The sequence below is a fragment of the Gavia stellata genome, chromosome 9 (assembly GCF_030936135.1).
Source record: "Gavia stellata isolate bGavSte3 chromosome 9, bGavSte3.hap2, whole genome shotgun sequence".
NCBI classification, from domain to species: domain Eukaryota; kingdom Metazoa; phylum Chordata; class Aves; order Gaviiformes; family Gaviidae; genus Gavia; species Gavia stellata.
Window position 1 is genome coordinate 23,731,666 of NC_082602.1, and position 16,748 is coordinate 23,748,413.

General features: G+C 38.1%; 1 protein-coding gene across 1 annotated transcript in view; it reads right to left on the reverse strand.

Moving 5' to 3' along the window:
• The window catches only part of BLNK (B cell linker), a 99,699-nt gene that overhangs the window by 5,612 nt on the left and 77,339 nt on the right, over nt 1–16,748 (reverse strand). Inside the window, exons 8-22 of the mRNA XM_059821284.1 lie at nt 15,783–15,939; nt 14,382–14,551; nt 13,798–13,879; nt 12,914–12,994; nt 11,430–11,455; nt 10,838–10,866; nt 10,416–10,511; nt 9,591–9,633; nt 7,168–7,195; nt 6,802–6,874; nt 6,180–6,210; nt 5,100–5,142; nt 4,234–4,312; nt 3,759–3,790; nt 725–804 (exon numbers count right to left, since the gene is read on the reverse strand). Coding sequence (XP_059677267.1) covers nt 725–804; nt 3,759–3,790; nt 4,234–4,312; nt 5,100–5,142; nt 6,180–6,210; nt 6,802–6,874; nt 7,168–7,195; nt 9,591–9,633; nt 10,416–10,511; nt 10,838–10,866; nt 11,430–11,455; nt 12,914–12,994; nt 13,798–13,879; nt 14,382–14,551; nt 15,783–15,939 — 1,050 coding nt within the window. The remainder of the gene's footprint in view (nt 1–724; nt 805–3,758; nt 3,791–4,233; nt 4,313–5,099; nt 5,143–6,179; nt 6,211–6,801; nt 6,875–7,167; nt 7,196–9,590; nt 9,634–10,415; nt 10,512–10,837; nt 10,867–11,429; nt 11,456–12,913; nt 12,995–13,797; nt 13,880–14,381; nt 14,552–15,782; nt 15,940–16,748) is intronic.

Genomic DNA, 16,748 nt, shown 5'->3' on the forward strand with positions numbered 1-16,748 from the left:
AGAGAGGGGCAGCAGTGACTTTCTTCTCAGCTCTTTAAACTTTGCTGACACCCCAAACCACAATAAATAGGGCAATGTTCATAAAAGTGATTCTACCCTCTGCATCCCGCTGTGTTGGGCCAGACAGCAGAGCATCCCTGTTTCCTCCTACAAATTTCTGGGATTTCTTAGCACATCAACATCAGTGCAGGCTAATGCTAATAGCTGCAGATGGCTTCCTTGTATCTGCTTGGTGCACATTATTTTCTTTTCAGGACACAGTATGTACAGCTATAAGTTAGAAAAAACTAGGCAATTAAAAACTCTTTATAGCCATCTATATCAAAGACTAGACTTAAGTACATCACCACAGATGCCCTTGTTTCAAACAATGTCCAAGTATTATGAACTGGGAGTCAGGAAAATCTGAAACTAAGAAGCTTTTTTGCGTTTTGTTTAAAGTGACTAGTAGTCAAGCACTAGTAGTGCCAAGGTTTGGTATAATGCTATTTACATATTTTTCTACAATTTATTAAAGCTCTCCTTTGCTATATGTTCTAAGCATTTTTTTGTATGAAAGCTAACATTCAGATTATTTGTGCTACAGAAAATCTTCACTGCAAAAGGGGACATGGATGCACTCGACAAAAGGAGTATGATTTTTATTTAGAAAGAGGGTAGGGGCGGAAATACTACTTTAAAGGATAAGAAGATTTCTATAATGTGAATTTAGTTAACGTTATACCTGGTCTGCAGTACTTGAAATAGATGAAATGCTGCTGTGAGGGGAAGTACCCAGAGAACGGTTTGCAGCTTCTGGCACTTCTAGAAAAGAGAAAGAACGACGAGTGTAAGTTTTCAAAGTATGTTTGTTATGCTGCAAGAAATTGATTTATTACAAGGTGTTTGGAAAATCTGGAAATGCGTGACCTTTGGTATCACTCAGGAAAGCTATCTACTGTAAATGGATGTGCCCTATGTAAGTGCCTGGGATGATTGCCTGTTCAGAAGAGCAGCCTTGCTTATAAAGAGAGAAACAGTTTGATTAATAACTGTTTGGTTAATAGCCAGAGCCAGACTTAAAATGCAAGAAAAAAACCACCACCACCACTAAAGTGAATCAATGTAGCAATAGATAAAGAAAATGCTAGAACACAATGCAAAAAGCACTCAGTCCAGTGTGGGAAGTAGTCATATAGGTGCAGGAGTCAGGGTCACAAGTGTAGCTCAGAGATAATTTTTCATTAATTTAGTCCAACTGAACTGTTTGTATATGTGTGCAAGAAGTCTAGGCAGCTAGAGAAGCAGAACTATCAGGAAAGATTATGAAGCTTAATTATAATTGTAATAACAAAGCATAGTAGAAAATAGCTATTAGGGCTGAAATACAGATGTTGAGGAGTTTAAGAAATTAGAAGGGAAATGGTTGAATAGTGTTGCATAGTAATGATATGATAGAAATATGGGAAGTAAGTGTAGATAATTATTTTCTGTTAAAACAGAATCTTGGTCAAAGATAGTATAGGTGTCTGCTATAGGTACTTGTGATCAGAGTTGGGTACAGATCAATATCATTATACTAGAGAAGATGATTGTAGAAAGTTGAGTCTTACTTATTCTATTATTATGGGAGGTTTTATTTCCTGTTTGTTTTACTTATTTGGGAAAAATGCTACTAGGATTCTTAGCATTCACCAATTCCTGGACATGATACTTTGCAGACTGCTTTATGAAATGTTCACTAATACAATTCTGATTTAGATTTTGGTTTCAGAAAGTGATAAGAATGTTATAGAGGAGGTCATACAGTGACTCAGAATTTAAAAATTCAGTTGGACTGGAGAGCTCAAAAACACCTGTGTGAAGTAGGTTTAGAACTTCTTTTGTAATAAAGATGCAACTGTTAGAAGCTGCATTCCAAGTGCAGGGGAGACATTGCAAGGAGCAGTTCCAGCTCTCAGTGAATGACTAATCACCTGAAGAAGGCTATTCGATATTAAGAATTGTATGAATAAAGTAAGAACTGCCAGAAGTTAGGGTGAATTAGACTTTACAAAAGGAAATTAAAATAAGTAGTAAGAGATTCCTTAGCTGTGTTAAAAGGAAAGAGAAATGGGGCTGTCTGCAGTAAGAATTTTGATTTTAAAGGTAATGTAGGTACTAAACCTATAGTAGTTCTGATACAGAAATGAAAATTTCCACAACCAAATTGGAAGCAAAGCTCAAATAGCTTAGTACAATTGAACTGGTGGGCCTAGATAATCTTCATCCCAGAAATTTTAAAAACTGGTGCATGGAATTACAAGGCTGGTTACAATTATTTTAAATAAATTTCAAGTCAGGGTGGTACCATATGATTAAAGAATACCAAAAGATAATTGCTATACTTAAATTGGAAAAAGCGACCTGAGCAACTACTGGCCTTTTTGTCTGACTCCGCAGAACACAAGGCCCTAGGAGAGAATTTGAAGGAAAGAACATTAAGATTTGGAGGTAAAGGTACAACTAGCAAGAGAAAATATGAAATTTACCCAAGTAGATAAAATGTTATAGCTCTTTCATAAAATAACAGGAGTTCTACAAAGAGGGAATGTGGTTCTGTACTTACTCTGGACTTCAGTAGAGCATTTGATACTGAGCCATATGGGAAATTAGTACTTTTTATGAAGAAGATGAAAGTTAGCACTAGGCTTGTATGGTGACAAGGAAGACATGGCAGATTATGCTGAAGGGACATTAGTGAATAGGTCCAATTGTATCTGTGATTAAGTTGTTATCAGACCTGGCACAGAATACGAATGTGTTAAAGTTTACTAATCAGAGCATCATTTAGCACCAGATGACCTTGAAGATTAGTTACACTTTAGGAATTAGTAAGTATTTATGCTACAATTTGAAGCACATCAGTTGTGCGAAAGGAGCAGATAAACTTGAAAGCATCAGTCTATTGCATGAATATGAACCATTATTATACTTCTACAGCATAGGAGATGTAATTGCAACATAAAACAAGCAAACATTTCCAGGAAATAGACAGAAGTACTAATAACAGCATATAAATTTAAGCTACATCACATGCAGATTTCTATGTGCAATTCTCATCCATTTGCAGTGTGAAAGATATGTTCAGACTGAAATATGTGCAGAAAAGGGCTTTTAGGAAGGTCAGACAAGTATCTGCTAACAAGAGACTAGAAAAATGTTAGATCTAATTTACACTTCTGTGCAAAGAGAGTTCATATACATATGACCTAATTTGTTTTTAGCTGTGAACTGAAACGAAGCCCCTCTTTGAAAGTATAACTTACAGAAGAGCTTTAGCATTTGCCATTATAAAAATAACTTCTTTTTTACCCCCCTGTAGAGAAAGAATAAATTGCTGGATGCAATAATAATCTGTCTGGCTTCTAAGCAACAGAAGTCTGGAACAGCCCAAAAATGCCATATTTAGGGTTCTTCTGTGGCAAGGAAGATTGATGGAATCTTTATTATGATGGGAACTGACACAAACTGTCTTTGGTAGAAATTTCCAGTAGTCACAAATGGGAACGAAGCACCCAATTTCCATCGATTTATACAATAACCCTGACATACTCCCTTAATTTTACCAGCTGAGCTAAGCCCCTGGATACTTGATCTCCTCTTTGTATGCATTACAGAGGCAAATGTTAATTCCAAACTAATGAATATACATGGCATCTTGAAATAATCTTAATTCAAAGATTAATTTGAAATTACAAGTTAATCACATTTTAATTCAAAATCTGAATTATACTTACTTGGCAGAATTGACGACTTTTGGAGCATTGGCCTGAAATAAATATCAAGAGATTACAGAAAGGTCTGAGGAGATCTACACGATATTAAAATTGTGTATTTGAAGCATGCAGTAGTAGAATATGTTCCATCCCACCCATTTGTCAATTGAGAAATAAGGGCCAGATACAGGTATTTAAAAAAATCATATCCCACTAGTACTGACAATTAGGAATTGAAACATCTGGTTTAAATGTTCATCACCTAATTAGAGATTATATCCTCCCATACTTTTTTGGTGGTGGTTTAGTATTTGGATGCATTTGCCAGGTTTTATTTTGTGCTACTGTGAGGCTTCAAGAAACATGACTTTCAAAAAGCAACAGAAGGCTACAGAGAAAACAGTGCTTCCCTTTGAACTTCTCACAGCTGTGTTCAGACTGAGCAGTAGGAGCTGGTGCATTGCAATATTCAAAAGACGATGAAAAGAGATTTTACTTTTGGGGACCACTTGGAAGGGGTGGGAGCGGAATCTCTTGGCTGGAACCTCGTCGTCGTTCTGCTGCTGTAGGTTTTTCTGTAGTTTGGGAAAACAAATTGTAGAGTCAAGATTTCTTCAGAAATACATTGTCCCAGATAAGACTGTCCCAGTAGTTGAAGGAAGGTTTCTTTTATTATTATAACTTTTGGGATTTTTCCTTACATGGCAGCTTGCCATCCTGCTGCTTTCTTTATTAACTAATGGCATACCACCAAATTTCTAGGCAAATAGCTGTGCTGTGAATGCCTGCAGGAGCTCAGTGGGACACTTGCCTTCTGAGAGGCGAGCTGTGTGACACGGGGGAGGACACTGGGGCAGGCTGCCTACAAGAGCTCAGCCGGAGGCGGTGCGGCTGGCTGGCTGCATCTTAGCCTTGTGTTAGACGGCAGCTCCTGCTGAGTTTTTGCCTGGAGAAGCTGCCTCCTTGCACGGAGTGAGACACATTTTCTGCCTGTGCAAGGGACTGGCTCTTGCCAGGAGCCAGCTCCACGTGAGGTGGTTCTTGCTGAGTTCAGAATGATGTGCTCGCACTTCTCTTTCCTTCCCTCTTCTCCACTTCGAGGACTATATAGCACATTGCTAGTCCATTATGTTATATGTTATCCTGCCAGTAACCTCAATAGTTTTACTGTGACTGCTTTTAGAGAACAATGATACTCAGCAACTAAGGCTGGCCAGATCCAGTTCAAAACTGCTAAAACCAAACCCCCCTTAAAAACCTAGAATAAATTGAATGTGGTGGTGTTTGTTTCATGTTTTTAGTAAAAAAAAAAATTAAATTCTGATATATGTCAACTTTTTCACAGTGGTGGAGATCATTTACCTTCATTTGCAGTTAAGGTCTCTCTGGAAGGTAAACATGGTTTCTGCAATAAAACAGAAGGAAACCAAATATTAAATGGTATGTCACTTGTACAGCAAATGTTTATCTTTTTATACTCTTTGTGAACTAGTTTACATTTAGAATTGACAGCATCCTGGAGGGATTAGGAGATAGGGACGTGTCCATTCTGTGAAGAGCTTCTAGTTGTATGACCTTGAAGCTTGGGATTTTGCAAAGTAGATTTGGAAGGAATCCCAGTTTGTGTGTATAAATAGATGGACAAAAGTAAAATCTAGAGATGCGTTCTTTTTTTTTTTTAGCTCCCATCAGTAAGTTTATGGTGTAAAAAATGTTTCGTTTCTTACCAAGTCGAAAAGTGAAGAGTCCATCCCAAATACTTTTGAATCAAAATGTGAATATCTTTGTCAAGCTGTGCTCACAAATGTCTGCTGAACATGCTTCTTTTTACTGATAAACTGTCAGTTTAGCTCACAGTAAAGACTCGCCCAACCTTCCAGTTTCAATTTTTTTTATCATTTTGAATCATTGATAATAAACTGTCAGTTTTGAAACATTTTTCAAATTAATTTCTTCAAAAATTTCAACCAGTTCTCTCACTTTCTCCCACAAGAGGTTTTGGGATGTTTTCCTAGTGTGAAATACTTACTGAAAAACCTCTGACAAATTCTGGTAAAATCCCGCATCTTTCTTGAGCTATCACTCTTACAATAAATCCACGTTCCCCATATACAGCCCTGTATATTTCAAGGAATACTTCTGAATGGCCTGTGTTTCCATTTATTTCTCATTTTATTCAGTTCTTGCACTGTGTTTATTGTTACATCCTAGAGTATTGAATCCAAACATCCCTTTAATCAAAATATTTTTCTACTTGAGCTTTCCCACTGCTTCTTAGTTCATATAACTGCACCCAGATATTTCCTTTCTTTATAACTCTTTTCCCCTATTCATTTTATGCATTTATGTTACACCCAAACTCATGATAAAATTAAGTTTTACAATAAATTAAAAGTCACCTGTAAAATTATAATTTGATTATGCAATTACAAGTCAACTTACTGCTGAATTTACTGCATTAGAAGTTTTCTTTCTGCAGATTGGAGGAAAAAGAAGAAAAAAATATGGTTACTTAGCAGATACATGAATTCATTTAGCAACTAAGCATCATGTTCTTTGATTCCCAAGATATTTCTGGGCAAGATGGGATGCATCTCCTTATTGGATAGCTGTAGCAGTTAGAAAAAAAAGAGAATAAAAAAGAATAAGGGTATCAGATGTAATGTGGGTACTCAGGAAAGGTAGTTATGATATGCAAGGAAGCTACACTCTGTCCAATGTTTAAGATGACAACTTGGGTGGGGCAGAAGAGTTTTAATGAAAACCACAACTTTCTGCATTTATAGGCATGCACATGCTATTGCTGCAGTATGTGACTAAATTAAGCATGCCAGCCAGCATCTGCCATCAGTGGCAGGCAGTGGCACTTGCATGCAAGCAGTATTCCTCCAGAAATAACAAAAGAATAGCTTGCCTTTACTTAGTCAGGATGTCTTTCATGAACAGCAATAAAAATTACTCCTGAATTCTGATTGCCATAGGCAAGGATAGGAGTTAGCTCCTAATACACCTAGTAATTAACCCCATCCCTATTAAAAAAGTAGTTTTATTATTTTTCACTCACAGGCCCCTCGGTAATGGAGACGGAGCTGCTCCAGTGGGAAATCTGGATTCTTGTGTGTTATTGAAGCTATGATCTAGAGATGCAAATGACATATTTAGTATGCAATATGAGCTGTATCTGAACAGAGGGCTTTCCTCACTGCCATTTCAGTGTTAATGTAATCAAAGTAAAAAATATCCATTGGTTTAATATTTGTCTTGACATGTTTTCACTCTGATTATACTAGAAAACAGTTCAGTACGATTTCTTGCTTATTGCTGACTGCTACACATAAAATTTACTCTGACACACTCCACTACATGCTATACTAAGGTCACCAGTGACATACTGACAACATATTGCCATGTTTTGGTAGAGAATACTTACTGTCATCATTATTGTTTGCTTCATGGTCCTGTAATGGAAAAATATGTTAGATTTGATGAGGAATTATTATTATTAGATGGGAAGCACATAAATAATCTGGTCTTGGTTATCTGTAGTAATGTTTAAAGAAATATTTGTAGAAAATGCATATAATACCCAGGATACTTTTCATCAGTTTTTTTTACAGCATTTTAAAAATTTTAGCAAGCATCAATCTAATTTTGAACATTCTAATAACCTTGAGATTGCTTGCAGTATTGAGAAAATTGGCCCTGAATTTTGCAGCAAGACCTTTTGGTGCATGTTTCATTTCTCAGCTGGAAAGCAGAAATTTTGCAGCAGATTTGAATATATTAAAATCACATTTTCCACTGAATGGAGGATACCAAGTAGATTGTCTTTCCCAGCTTCTTTTGGAGATGCTTTCTTTTGGCTCCCACTTCTTGTCTTTTACGGAATCAGACTTCCATATGATAAGTACCTTTCAAAGAGGCACCAGTTATTAATTTGACCATCTCCTTCCACCAGGTTAACGACTTTTCACTGATCTTGGTTACAAATGCATCCATTCTCTGTTTGGAGAAGTGTCATCCATCATCCAACAGTTGAGGGAGTGAGACGTGGAGAAATTTTTCTCCCAGTCAGCCCAGGCCTTTGAGAGGAACAAGCGCTACGGTTCTGTTAACATGATTGGTGCTGGTTAGTGTTGAGAGTGGATTGAATGGGAGCAGTTAACAGATGTTTCCATTATTGTTTTGCTTTGTCAGTGTGCATAGTCAGGGATGGAACGGCACAGCACTGGACAAACATCATGCTCATTACCACATCTTTCTTTACAACTGTAAGGGCTGGCCACTTATGCAACAAGCAAAGACCCCAAAATTTGGACTACAGTAGGTAATTCTTTCCTAGGCTGACTCTTGTGCCAAACTGGGTAACTGCAAGAACCTAGGAGCTGAATACACCCATTGTACAGATGAGTGTGTGTTTGGGAGCTCCATCCTTGGTGCTGTAACTAACTTAATGTCTGGCCCCCAGCAAAACGATAGTCTTCCTAGCTTTGCAGAGAATCAAGAACGATATCCATCTTAGAGGTAAGCTCTGAAAATGAATTAATGGAGAGGTTTCAGCTGCAATAGGGCACTCAAGTATGTTCTGAAGCAGGAGTATTCTTGTTAGTGCTGATTAGAGAGTGGAATTTCTTTCCAGCATTCTTCCTTCAGAAGGACTTTTTTTCCTAATCTTATAGTAGTAAGAAAAGCTGAGAAATCAAACCATTTCATAAAGGAGAAATCCTGCACTTGGCACCACTCAGGAATTGTTCAGCATCTTACAGGATACAGATCTAAATTGGAAGAATGTTGTGATGAGGTGGAAGGGGAACTAAAATGCTGCTGCTGTTGTATGTAGAGGTGTGCAAAACCCCTCTCCCCAGAAATATTTAAGGATTGAAAGTAGGACTATAAGATGTTCTTATACCACCTGCATTACATTACTATAGCATCTAATGCTATGGTGTGACCCCAAATTCCTGATTTTCAACATCTAATTTCTCTATGTAGTTATTGGTAGACTGATTATTTCTTAAGGATGATTCAGAGCACTGGGGTGGGACAGTTTGACGCACCTAGCTTTGGGCACAGATGCTGACGCCGTTACTCTCACCCTGTTTCGTTTCTTGGTAGTTTGCCCCTCACGCGCACCCTCTCTTGTGCTAGCACAACTATTAGTAGAGCTATGGTGCAGAACAATTTGTGTAAGTACTCTGGCTGAAAAAGCACCTTTTATGCATTTGTTTTTGCTTATTTGCTGCACTTAGACAAGTTTCCAAGTAGTTTGCTTCAGAAAACCTTTTTGTTCCAGCACAGTGGAAGGGACAGACTGGGGACAAGAGTAGAGGAAGAAGAGGAATGACTTAAACACAGCCTTAGGAACACAAAGCTTGTAATTACTCCTTCATGGACTGCGTTTTCTAGTGATACTGGTTACTCAGACTACCCAGTCTGACGTTTTAGAAGGATTCCATTTTCAGAAAGTATTAGTTGTTTATCATCTGAAAAGAATGAGGCTCAAGGAAGGTGCTCAAATGGGGCAAAATCGCCCATTGCTACTGAAAGTAAAGTTCCTGGAGTTCAACTGGTATTTTTTTTAGTGCAAGAAATTATTTTCGTGGACTGAAAGGATATATCCCTTAAAACATTTGAAGTTTTTCTTGGATCAATACAGATGTCCAATGTACCTCTTTTGTCCAAAAGATTAATAGCCACAATTACAATATTAGGTCAATCTGACATTCAGAGTTATGTGTTTCTGTTATTTAATCCAGATAATAAAAAGCATCCATCCATTTCTATGTATATATATAAAACACAGAACAGCCTAAGTTTAACACATTCTTTTATAGTGGCACATTAATTACTCACTGCTTTTGGATGAAGACGACTTCTGGGAAGAGGCAAAATATTTCTGGAAAATATACACAATAAGATGAGTAGGATCTACTTATTTAATTGCTTGGCTCAGATATGCGTTTCAAGATCTAGAGGGGAGGAGGTCTGCAGTAAATTGATTTAATTGCAAGCTATGCACTGCTGCAGTGGTTGTGGTGATGCTGTGCCCTTAGTGTGGAACTATTCTAGAAGAGCTTCTGTCCTGGACCTCGGGTCCCCTGCAGCTGTGTACAGGACCTCACCAAACACTGTAACACACACAATGTTGTGGATGCCACCTGCTCTTCCTGGGGCATACGGCCTATTTTGTAGAGCGATGTCCTAGAGATGAGACAGTGGTTAGAAGCAACTTCCTACACTTCTAGGGACACTGGCGTGAAATAGGCTGCGTACTAAAGTTTCCTTTGCCTGTTTTCCTCCAGACACTTGGAATATAAATAATGGATTTACTGTGTCCAGCTTCTTTACAAGCAATCCTGTACCCCATCCCCTGCAAAAATATCTCATTTGCAAGGGTGCAGAGATGGGTAATAGGACTTTAAACTGGCTTGCAGATACGTTTTATCTCTGCACTGGATCCCTAAAGGGATATTCAAGAAAATAAATAGTACCAATTTGGCAAACTGGCTTGAATACAGAAGTTTACAAGGAAATGAGAACTTTCATTCTTACCTTGTCCCAACATCCCTAGCTATTTGATGTCCTGACAATCACTCATTTCTGAAGGCTACACAATAGAGAGGAGAAAATTTTGTCTCTGCTAGTATTTCCTATTGATATAAGCTGTTGTTGACTTACCTGGAAGTATCCAGCTTAGGTGACTCTCTGGTCATATTGTGCATGTGGGAGTGCTCCATATTCTGAGCAGGCATTGACGGAAGTGGCTTAGTGAACCTAGTAATAAAACATAGATTAAGAAAGGAAAATTATATTTAACAACAGTGAATACAAAGGCAAACTCTCTTTCTCCTCTCCTACCCCCTCAAAATTCTAAAAAAGTACCCTTAAGAGGTATTTCTTTTTAATATGTGTTATGTTTGGGTTATTTAAATTAACATAGAAATGGATGACAATCTTTGTGTAGATAATCTAAAAGAGAGAGAATTACTGTATGTATATCTTCTAGAGAGAGAGTTCTCAAACATACAGTATCTAGATGAAAAAAATGTATTTTCTGACAAGTTTTAAATAATGCACGAACATTCGTAGTAATGGGTTACCTGGTTACCGGTGGTGGTGATGGTTTTTCCTGTAAGAGAAAATGCACTGAATTTTTTGGTCACTTTTTGATTTAATAAAATACATTTGTATGATCCTATTTACATTATCACAGCAATATCTTATTTTTGCATTATGGTATAGATTTCTAGTAGAACTCTGCCTGGTAATCTGCACCAGGATGGGAGAGACAAGAAGTTACCGCCAGTAAATCTGTGAAGCCCTGAGCAACACTGCTTTGGCCATATGTCATGCCAGTACCAGCAAGTGGGAAGAATATTACTGTGTCAGAACTGTCACTGCTCCTTTGCTGCAGTTCTGCTTCTGGAAAGCACTCCCTTAGGCTGCTGCTTCCCAGACCAGATCACTGTCACACAGGACTGGGAAACTTCAGCCCCTTCCCATTTACTCTGTTCTGCAGACCTTTTGAATTGGTTTGCCAGCATTTCTGTGAAGGAAGTGTCAGAAAGTTTTAAGTGCAGACAGAGATTTGTTCCCATTTTTCCCCTTTGAAAGACTGATCATCTTTTTTTACAATCACATTTGTGCCCTGCCTGAAGGCAATGTGAGTCATAAACTATAGAAAGGCCTTACCTCTTCTTCAGGAACCTCGTAGACTTCTGTGGGAGAGGGAAGAAAAAACATGTTCTTTGGTTAGCAAAACCTGCATGTTCTGATCAGAAAAAATGATCAGAATTTGTATCAATTGTACTTCTGCCTCTGGAAAAGTAACCTGGAGAATCTGCTCAGAGCTTGTTTCTGCCTCCAAAACCCTGGGGTAGCTACACCCCTGGTCTTCTAGTGGGAACTTCAGGAAAAGTCCCAGAAAGTCTGATAAACAGTCACTGTATTAATGAATCTTCCCCCCACCCCACAACCTTTTTTTTGTTGTTTTTCTTTTTTCTTTTTTTCCTCCCAAAGCAAGATGAATGCTTGTGTTGTGCAAACCTGGGACAGTTTGGAAAATGTGTTATCACACCTGTGGTAGCATTTAGCCTTTCCTTGACTCTCAGGGAGGAAGAGATCGGGTGAATCATAAATACAAGCTGGCTCATTTGTGTGGCCAGTGTCCATCCCTGAGCTCTGTCCTATAGGTGTATTTTAATTCACAGATACTAAAAGCAAAAAACACCAGCATCCTTATCTATGTTCAATTTCTTCAATGAAAATTTAATTATATTTCAGCAAATTTCATGTTAGGCTTTGTTGCTTTTATTGCGCTGAAAAATGTTCGAGTTCCCACCAGGGGGAGATGTTTTATTTTTTTTTTTTAGTAACATCCGTCAGGAGCTGGTTGTTGCTTGACACTGATTTACAGAAAGGCTAAGATTGAAAAGGGCATTTTAAAATGTCTGAAAAGTAAGTCACAAAATCTTAAGTCATTCAGGAAAAAATCTTTTGTAGTTTATGACTTGAAAGCTAAACACATTGCTAATGAATATGCAAAGACTTAAGAACTGTGTGATCATTCTGTAAACGTTACATTCCGAACAATTAATGACACGATGAGGACGCAAACAAACTTGGGAGTTAGCACAGCTAAAATATTAAGCAAGCATATCTGCACTTACAAAAGCAAGTATGATTCTTCTTAATTGCTTCTGCTTTTCTTTCTTCTTCCAAATAAATTGCTCTTTATAGAACTTTAAATGGGAGCACTGTTATCACAGGACATGCAAAACATCAGCCTATATGGAATTTCTTTAAGGTTGAATCTTGATGTGTTTTTAAAGTATTGAGTCTTGATTCCTATAGTGAAATCGGATCTACCTCTAACATACCGAGTCCTATAATTGTTTTTGTTGTATTGATCCATATGCATTCCGCTGCCAGAGCAAAAGACTAAAAATAAATTGGTTTGGGGCAAATGACTTGTCCTAGTTTTATTCATGCTTAAAACAGATATACTATTCAAGCTAGGCAAAACAACTACTACAACATAGAAAAACCTAAAGAGGAACATATTTTTGTTTTACTGAAGTATGTCGTATGGTTTGTGTTGTGAATACATCAAGCGTAATTTAATATTCCTCAGTCTTAGATTTTATTATTTTAACAGTGATACAAACTCTACATACCTTGCATATCAGAAGTAAGAGAAGGCTTTGGAGAAGTAGGGGGGGGCGACTTTGTTGTCTTCATAAATCTGTTCACAGGAGCTAAAAACATATTTTATTCATATGCATATATACTTGCGCATGTGCGCGTATATATACACACACATTTTTTTATATATACACATATGTAATAAATATATACACATATGTATTAAAATATACATATATACATTATATATACACATATGTATTAAAAAATTAACAATGTAACATTTATACAATAAGAATATTAAGTAGGTCCAAGTGATAGCCTTTTTGTGTAACCTTGAACAAATCAACTGAGGCAGAAAGCAGCTCTCATTTTAAAAGGGAAACATTATTCAATGTTCATGCCTTGCTGAATAGGTTTGATACTGTCAGTAATATCAGAGAGCAGAACTACATACTCTTCTCTGTTTACTTTTCACCTTTGGACTGTAATAATTTCACTTTCCAGCTAAATATACTTCAAATAGTGAGGTAAAAAAAATGAATCAAAGTCTGTCTTTATTTACTGAAAATTTCAAAAGGCTTGTTCTTCTCCCGAGGCACTTCAGCAAACAGAGAATTTTAATGCTGTGGCTCCCTTGGATAAAGAGGGAGATCACATACCATGAAAAGCTTCCTGGTTGTACAAGGGCTGGACTTTGAAACAGCTAAGCGAGAGAGGCAGGAATTAAACATGGCTGCCAACAAAGTTAAAAATAGTTTTCTTTGGCCTTGTCATGGGCCAAAGGAGCCAATTGCCTTTTTGCAGGCTGCAACTCTACTCTTTGGACCCTAGAAATAGACATGAATTTGATCCATTTTTTCCACTGCTGTTCCTAATAAGGTAATATTTATTAGCTTAAATGACCAAAACTCACGTTTTGTAGGTAGTGACATGCTGCTTTCTGTGGGTTCAATATAGTTATCGTCATCATTGTCCACCGGCACAATGTAATTATCCTGTGAGAAATGCAGGACAAAAATCTACCAGTTAAACCTCCATCATAACAACAAACTGTTGGGATTGAAGCCCTGGCAGCAGCTTATAATAGTTGCTATTTCACAGGGACGGCTATTTCAGACATTTATCATCCTATGCAGATGGGATTCTCCAAGACTGAAAACTCTACCAAATTACTCCAATTCTGGACTAGTGGATAAAAGTCCTCCCTCCCCTTTGGTCCTGGGGTAGTCTTTGAGGTTGCGCTCTCCCCATTGCCTGCAGCTTGTTACAGATGAGCAGAAACTATTCTGTGGTTTAAAGAGCCTCCTGAAGTAGGCAGATATCCCCTAGGAATCAGCATGGTACTTGCAGGTCACTGCTTGTGATGTACAAAATGATTTGTACCATAGAGGCTAAGAAAGAAACTAGGCCATGGCATTGCCGTGTAGCCTATCTAATGATTGGTGCGGGGTCATCAGTCATTTAAACTGTCAAAACAAGTATATCTATAAACTTTACCTCATCATCACTACACTCCTTAGGCTTCGGTGGTACTTTTGGTTTTGCAGCAGGAGATGGCAAAGGTAGGGATGGCATGGATGGTTTCTTTGGTCTGGACATGGCTGGACTGGGTGTACTTGGAAGAGGTTTGTTGATGGGAGGAAGCTGCTGGTGACTGGTGCGATTGTCTTTTAATATGGAAGAAAACAATAATTTTAGTGAAAATGACACATTAGCCTCTGGACCGTCTTCTACTACCTGTGCAAACAAGTCTTTGCTGTGGCTGCAGCTCAGGTCAAAAGGCAGACCTGAGCGTATGCTGGCCCTGATGTTGAGACTTGTATGCAAACTGGTCCTATTTCATCACTCAAGGTAGCAACCTCACCCTCTGTATCAAGCTGCAGGGGGTGCTTAGACACTGACTGTTGTATGAACAACTGTTTAACTCCTTGGGGAAAAGGTGGTGGCTGGGTGGTATAGTCCATTAGTTAGTATGTCCTGTGCCAGTATGAACTTTGGTGATAGGAAGTGAGAAAGAATATATCTGACACATGAGAAAAACAACTGTTACAGTACAAAGGGTGGGACCAAAACATAAATTATGCCTGGTCCTCTGGGGTGTATTTTTAAAAATTCCTCCCCTTCTCAAAGAACATGTAGGTGAAGTGCTGATAAACTTCTACGAGTACATATGTGTCATCTTAGCACTTTGATGATTATTCTATAAGTAGTAACAGTCTTGTATCATACAAAAACGAAAGCAGGCATCACGCCAACATCGCTTTTCCCAATGGCCCAAATCTTCATCTAACTGAAGCTACCTTTCATTCACTTCAGTGCAATCTGCCTATGGCTGAAAAGATTCAAACAGGAAGAAGAAAACGCCTTTACGCTGGATTGATGTAAATAAAATCTTGATCCTGTCCTGTTTTCCAGGATATTTAATCTCCTCAGTACCAATCTTGAAGGACAATATGAAGTGAATATTTGGGCTGCTTTGTCCTCTGTTTTACTGCTTTTAGAATAATGATTTGAGATACAGAAAAGATTAAGAAGGGACCTGTCTAGTCTTCTGTGCTTCATCTTCAATACTAATTCCTGCATTAAATTATGCAGATGAATGTGGAGCCAAGTTAGCGATATCTCCCATACCTTTGCTTGAATTTTGTAGTTAGTAGATGTCTATAATAATCTCTAGGACACATTATATTAAAATTCTAAACATTGCTAGCAGCAATACTAACCTGTTTCATGCTGTAATAACAAATCATACCCCTGAAAGCTGAAGACTTGATTGTCAGAATTAAAAGCGAACTCTTGAGGAAGGCACAGGTTAGTCCACCATTTGAGGCCACTTCTCTTTCAGTACTGATAAATAAGCAATTATCAAGCTGACATAGCCAACTAGTCCATAATTACCTGCGTATTCACCCCTAGAAATAGCGAATGTGGAGGGAATCTTCTTTTTCTCCTGCTCGCTTGGAGGCGGCTCATAGCTGTCATCAGGATTCTCTTCACTGGGGACCACATACATCTCAGAGTCAGAGTGGTCATCTGGATTTTCATAATCACTGTCCTAGAAAGACACAACTTTCTCATCTCATAACATACTTACGGCTTCATAGCAGTGTATGACACAAATATCCTTGCAGGAGTACAATTAACTAAATTACTAGAATGGATCCTTGAAATGACACATTGAACTCCCTTTTAGTGCTCCTTCTCTAAAGAAATAGGCACTCCCACCCGCCTCCCCTTTTGCTCCTCCCAGGAGCTTCCTGCTCCCTGTCTCCTTGTTATCTCCGAGGATTCTTTTCACACCAAGAATTCAGTCTTCAAATTATGGACCAACAGCTCGTTGCCCTTCACAGGACAGTTTCTTCCTAGTTCCAACTGTGACTCCTGATGTGTCCTGTCACTTCCTCTCCATTTCCTATTAGAAGGGTACTCGGGAGCTAGCTCCAGAAGGAAACTAGTCACTTGAGGCTGGCGGTTATACACTATGGCAATTACTTTACATGGCTGATGACCATGACTCGCTTCATTTTAATGTTCTCTAAAATCTTATCGGAAATTTTTCATTTTTAGGAAGAAGTGGCTTTCCCCTCCTCACCCCTGCCACCCTCCCTCCCCAAATAGAAGATCTTACTGGTTTCTGAAATTACTGTTCAGTTTGAGAAGTCCCTCAAATTGATGCCATGCAGTTACTTATCCAAAAAACTTAGCATCCATGGCTACCACTGACAGCGCTTCTGAGCGTACTTCTAAGTTGAATGTAAAAAAATTGAGGTAGCTAAAAATCAGTGGCTACTTGTAAATAATGGTGATGTAACAAATAAGATAACATTTCAGTACTATTAAGTTCAACCACAAGTAGATGATTCA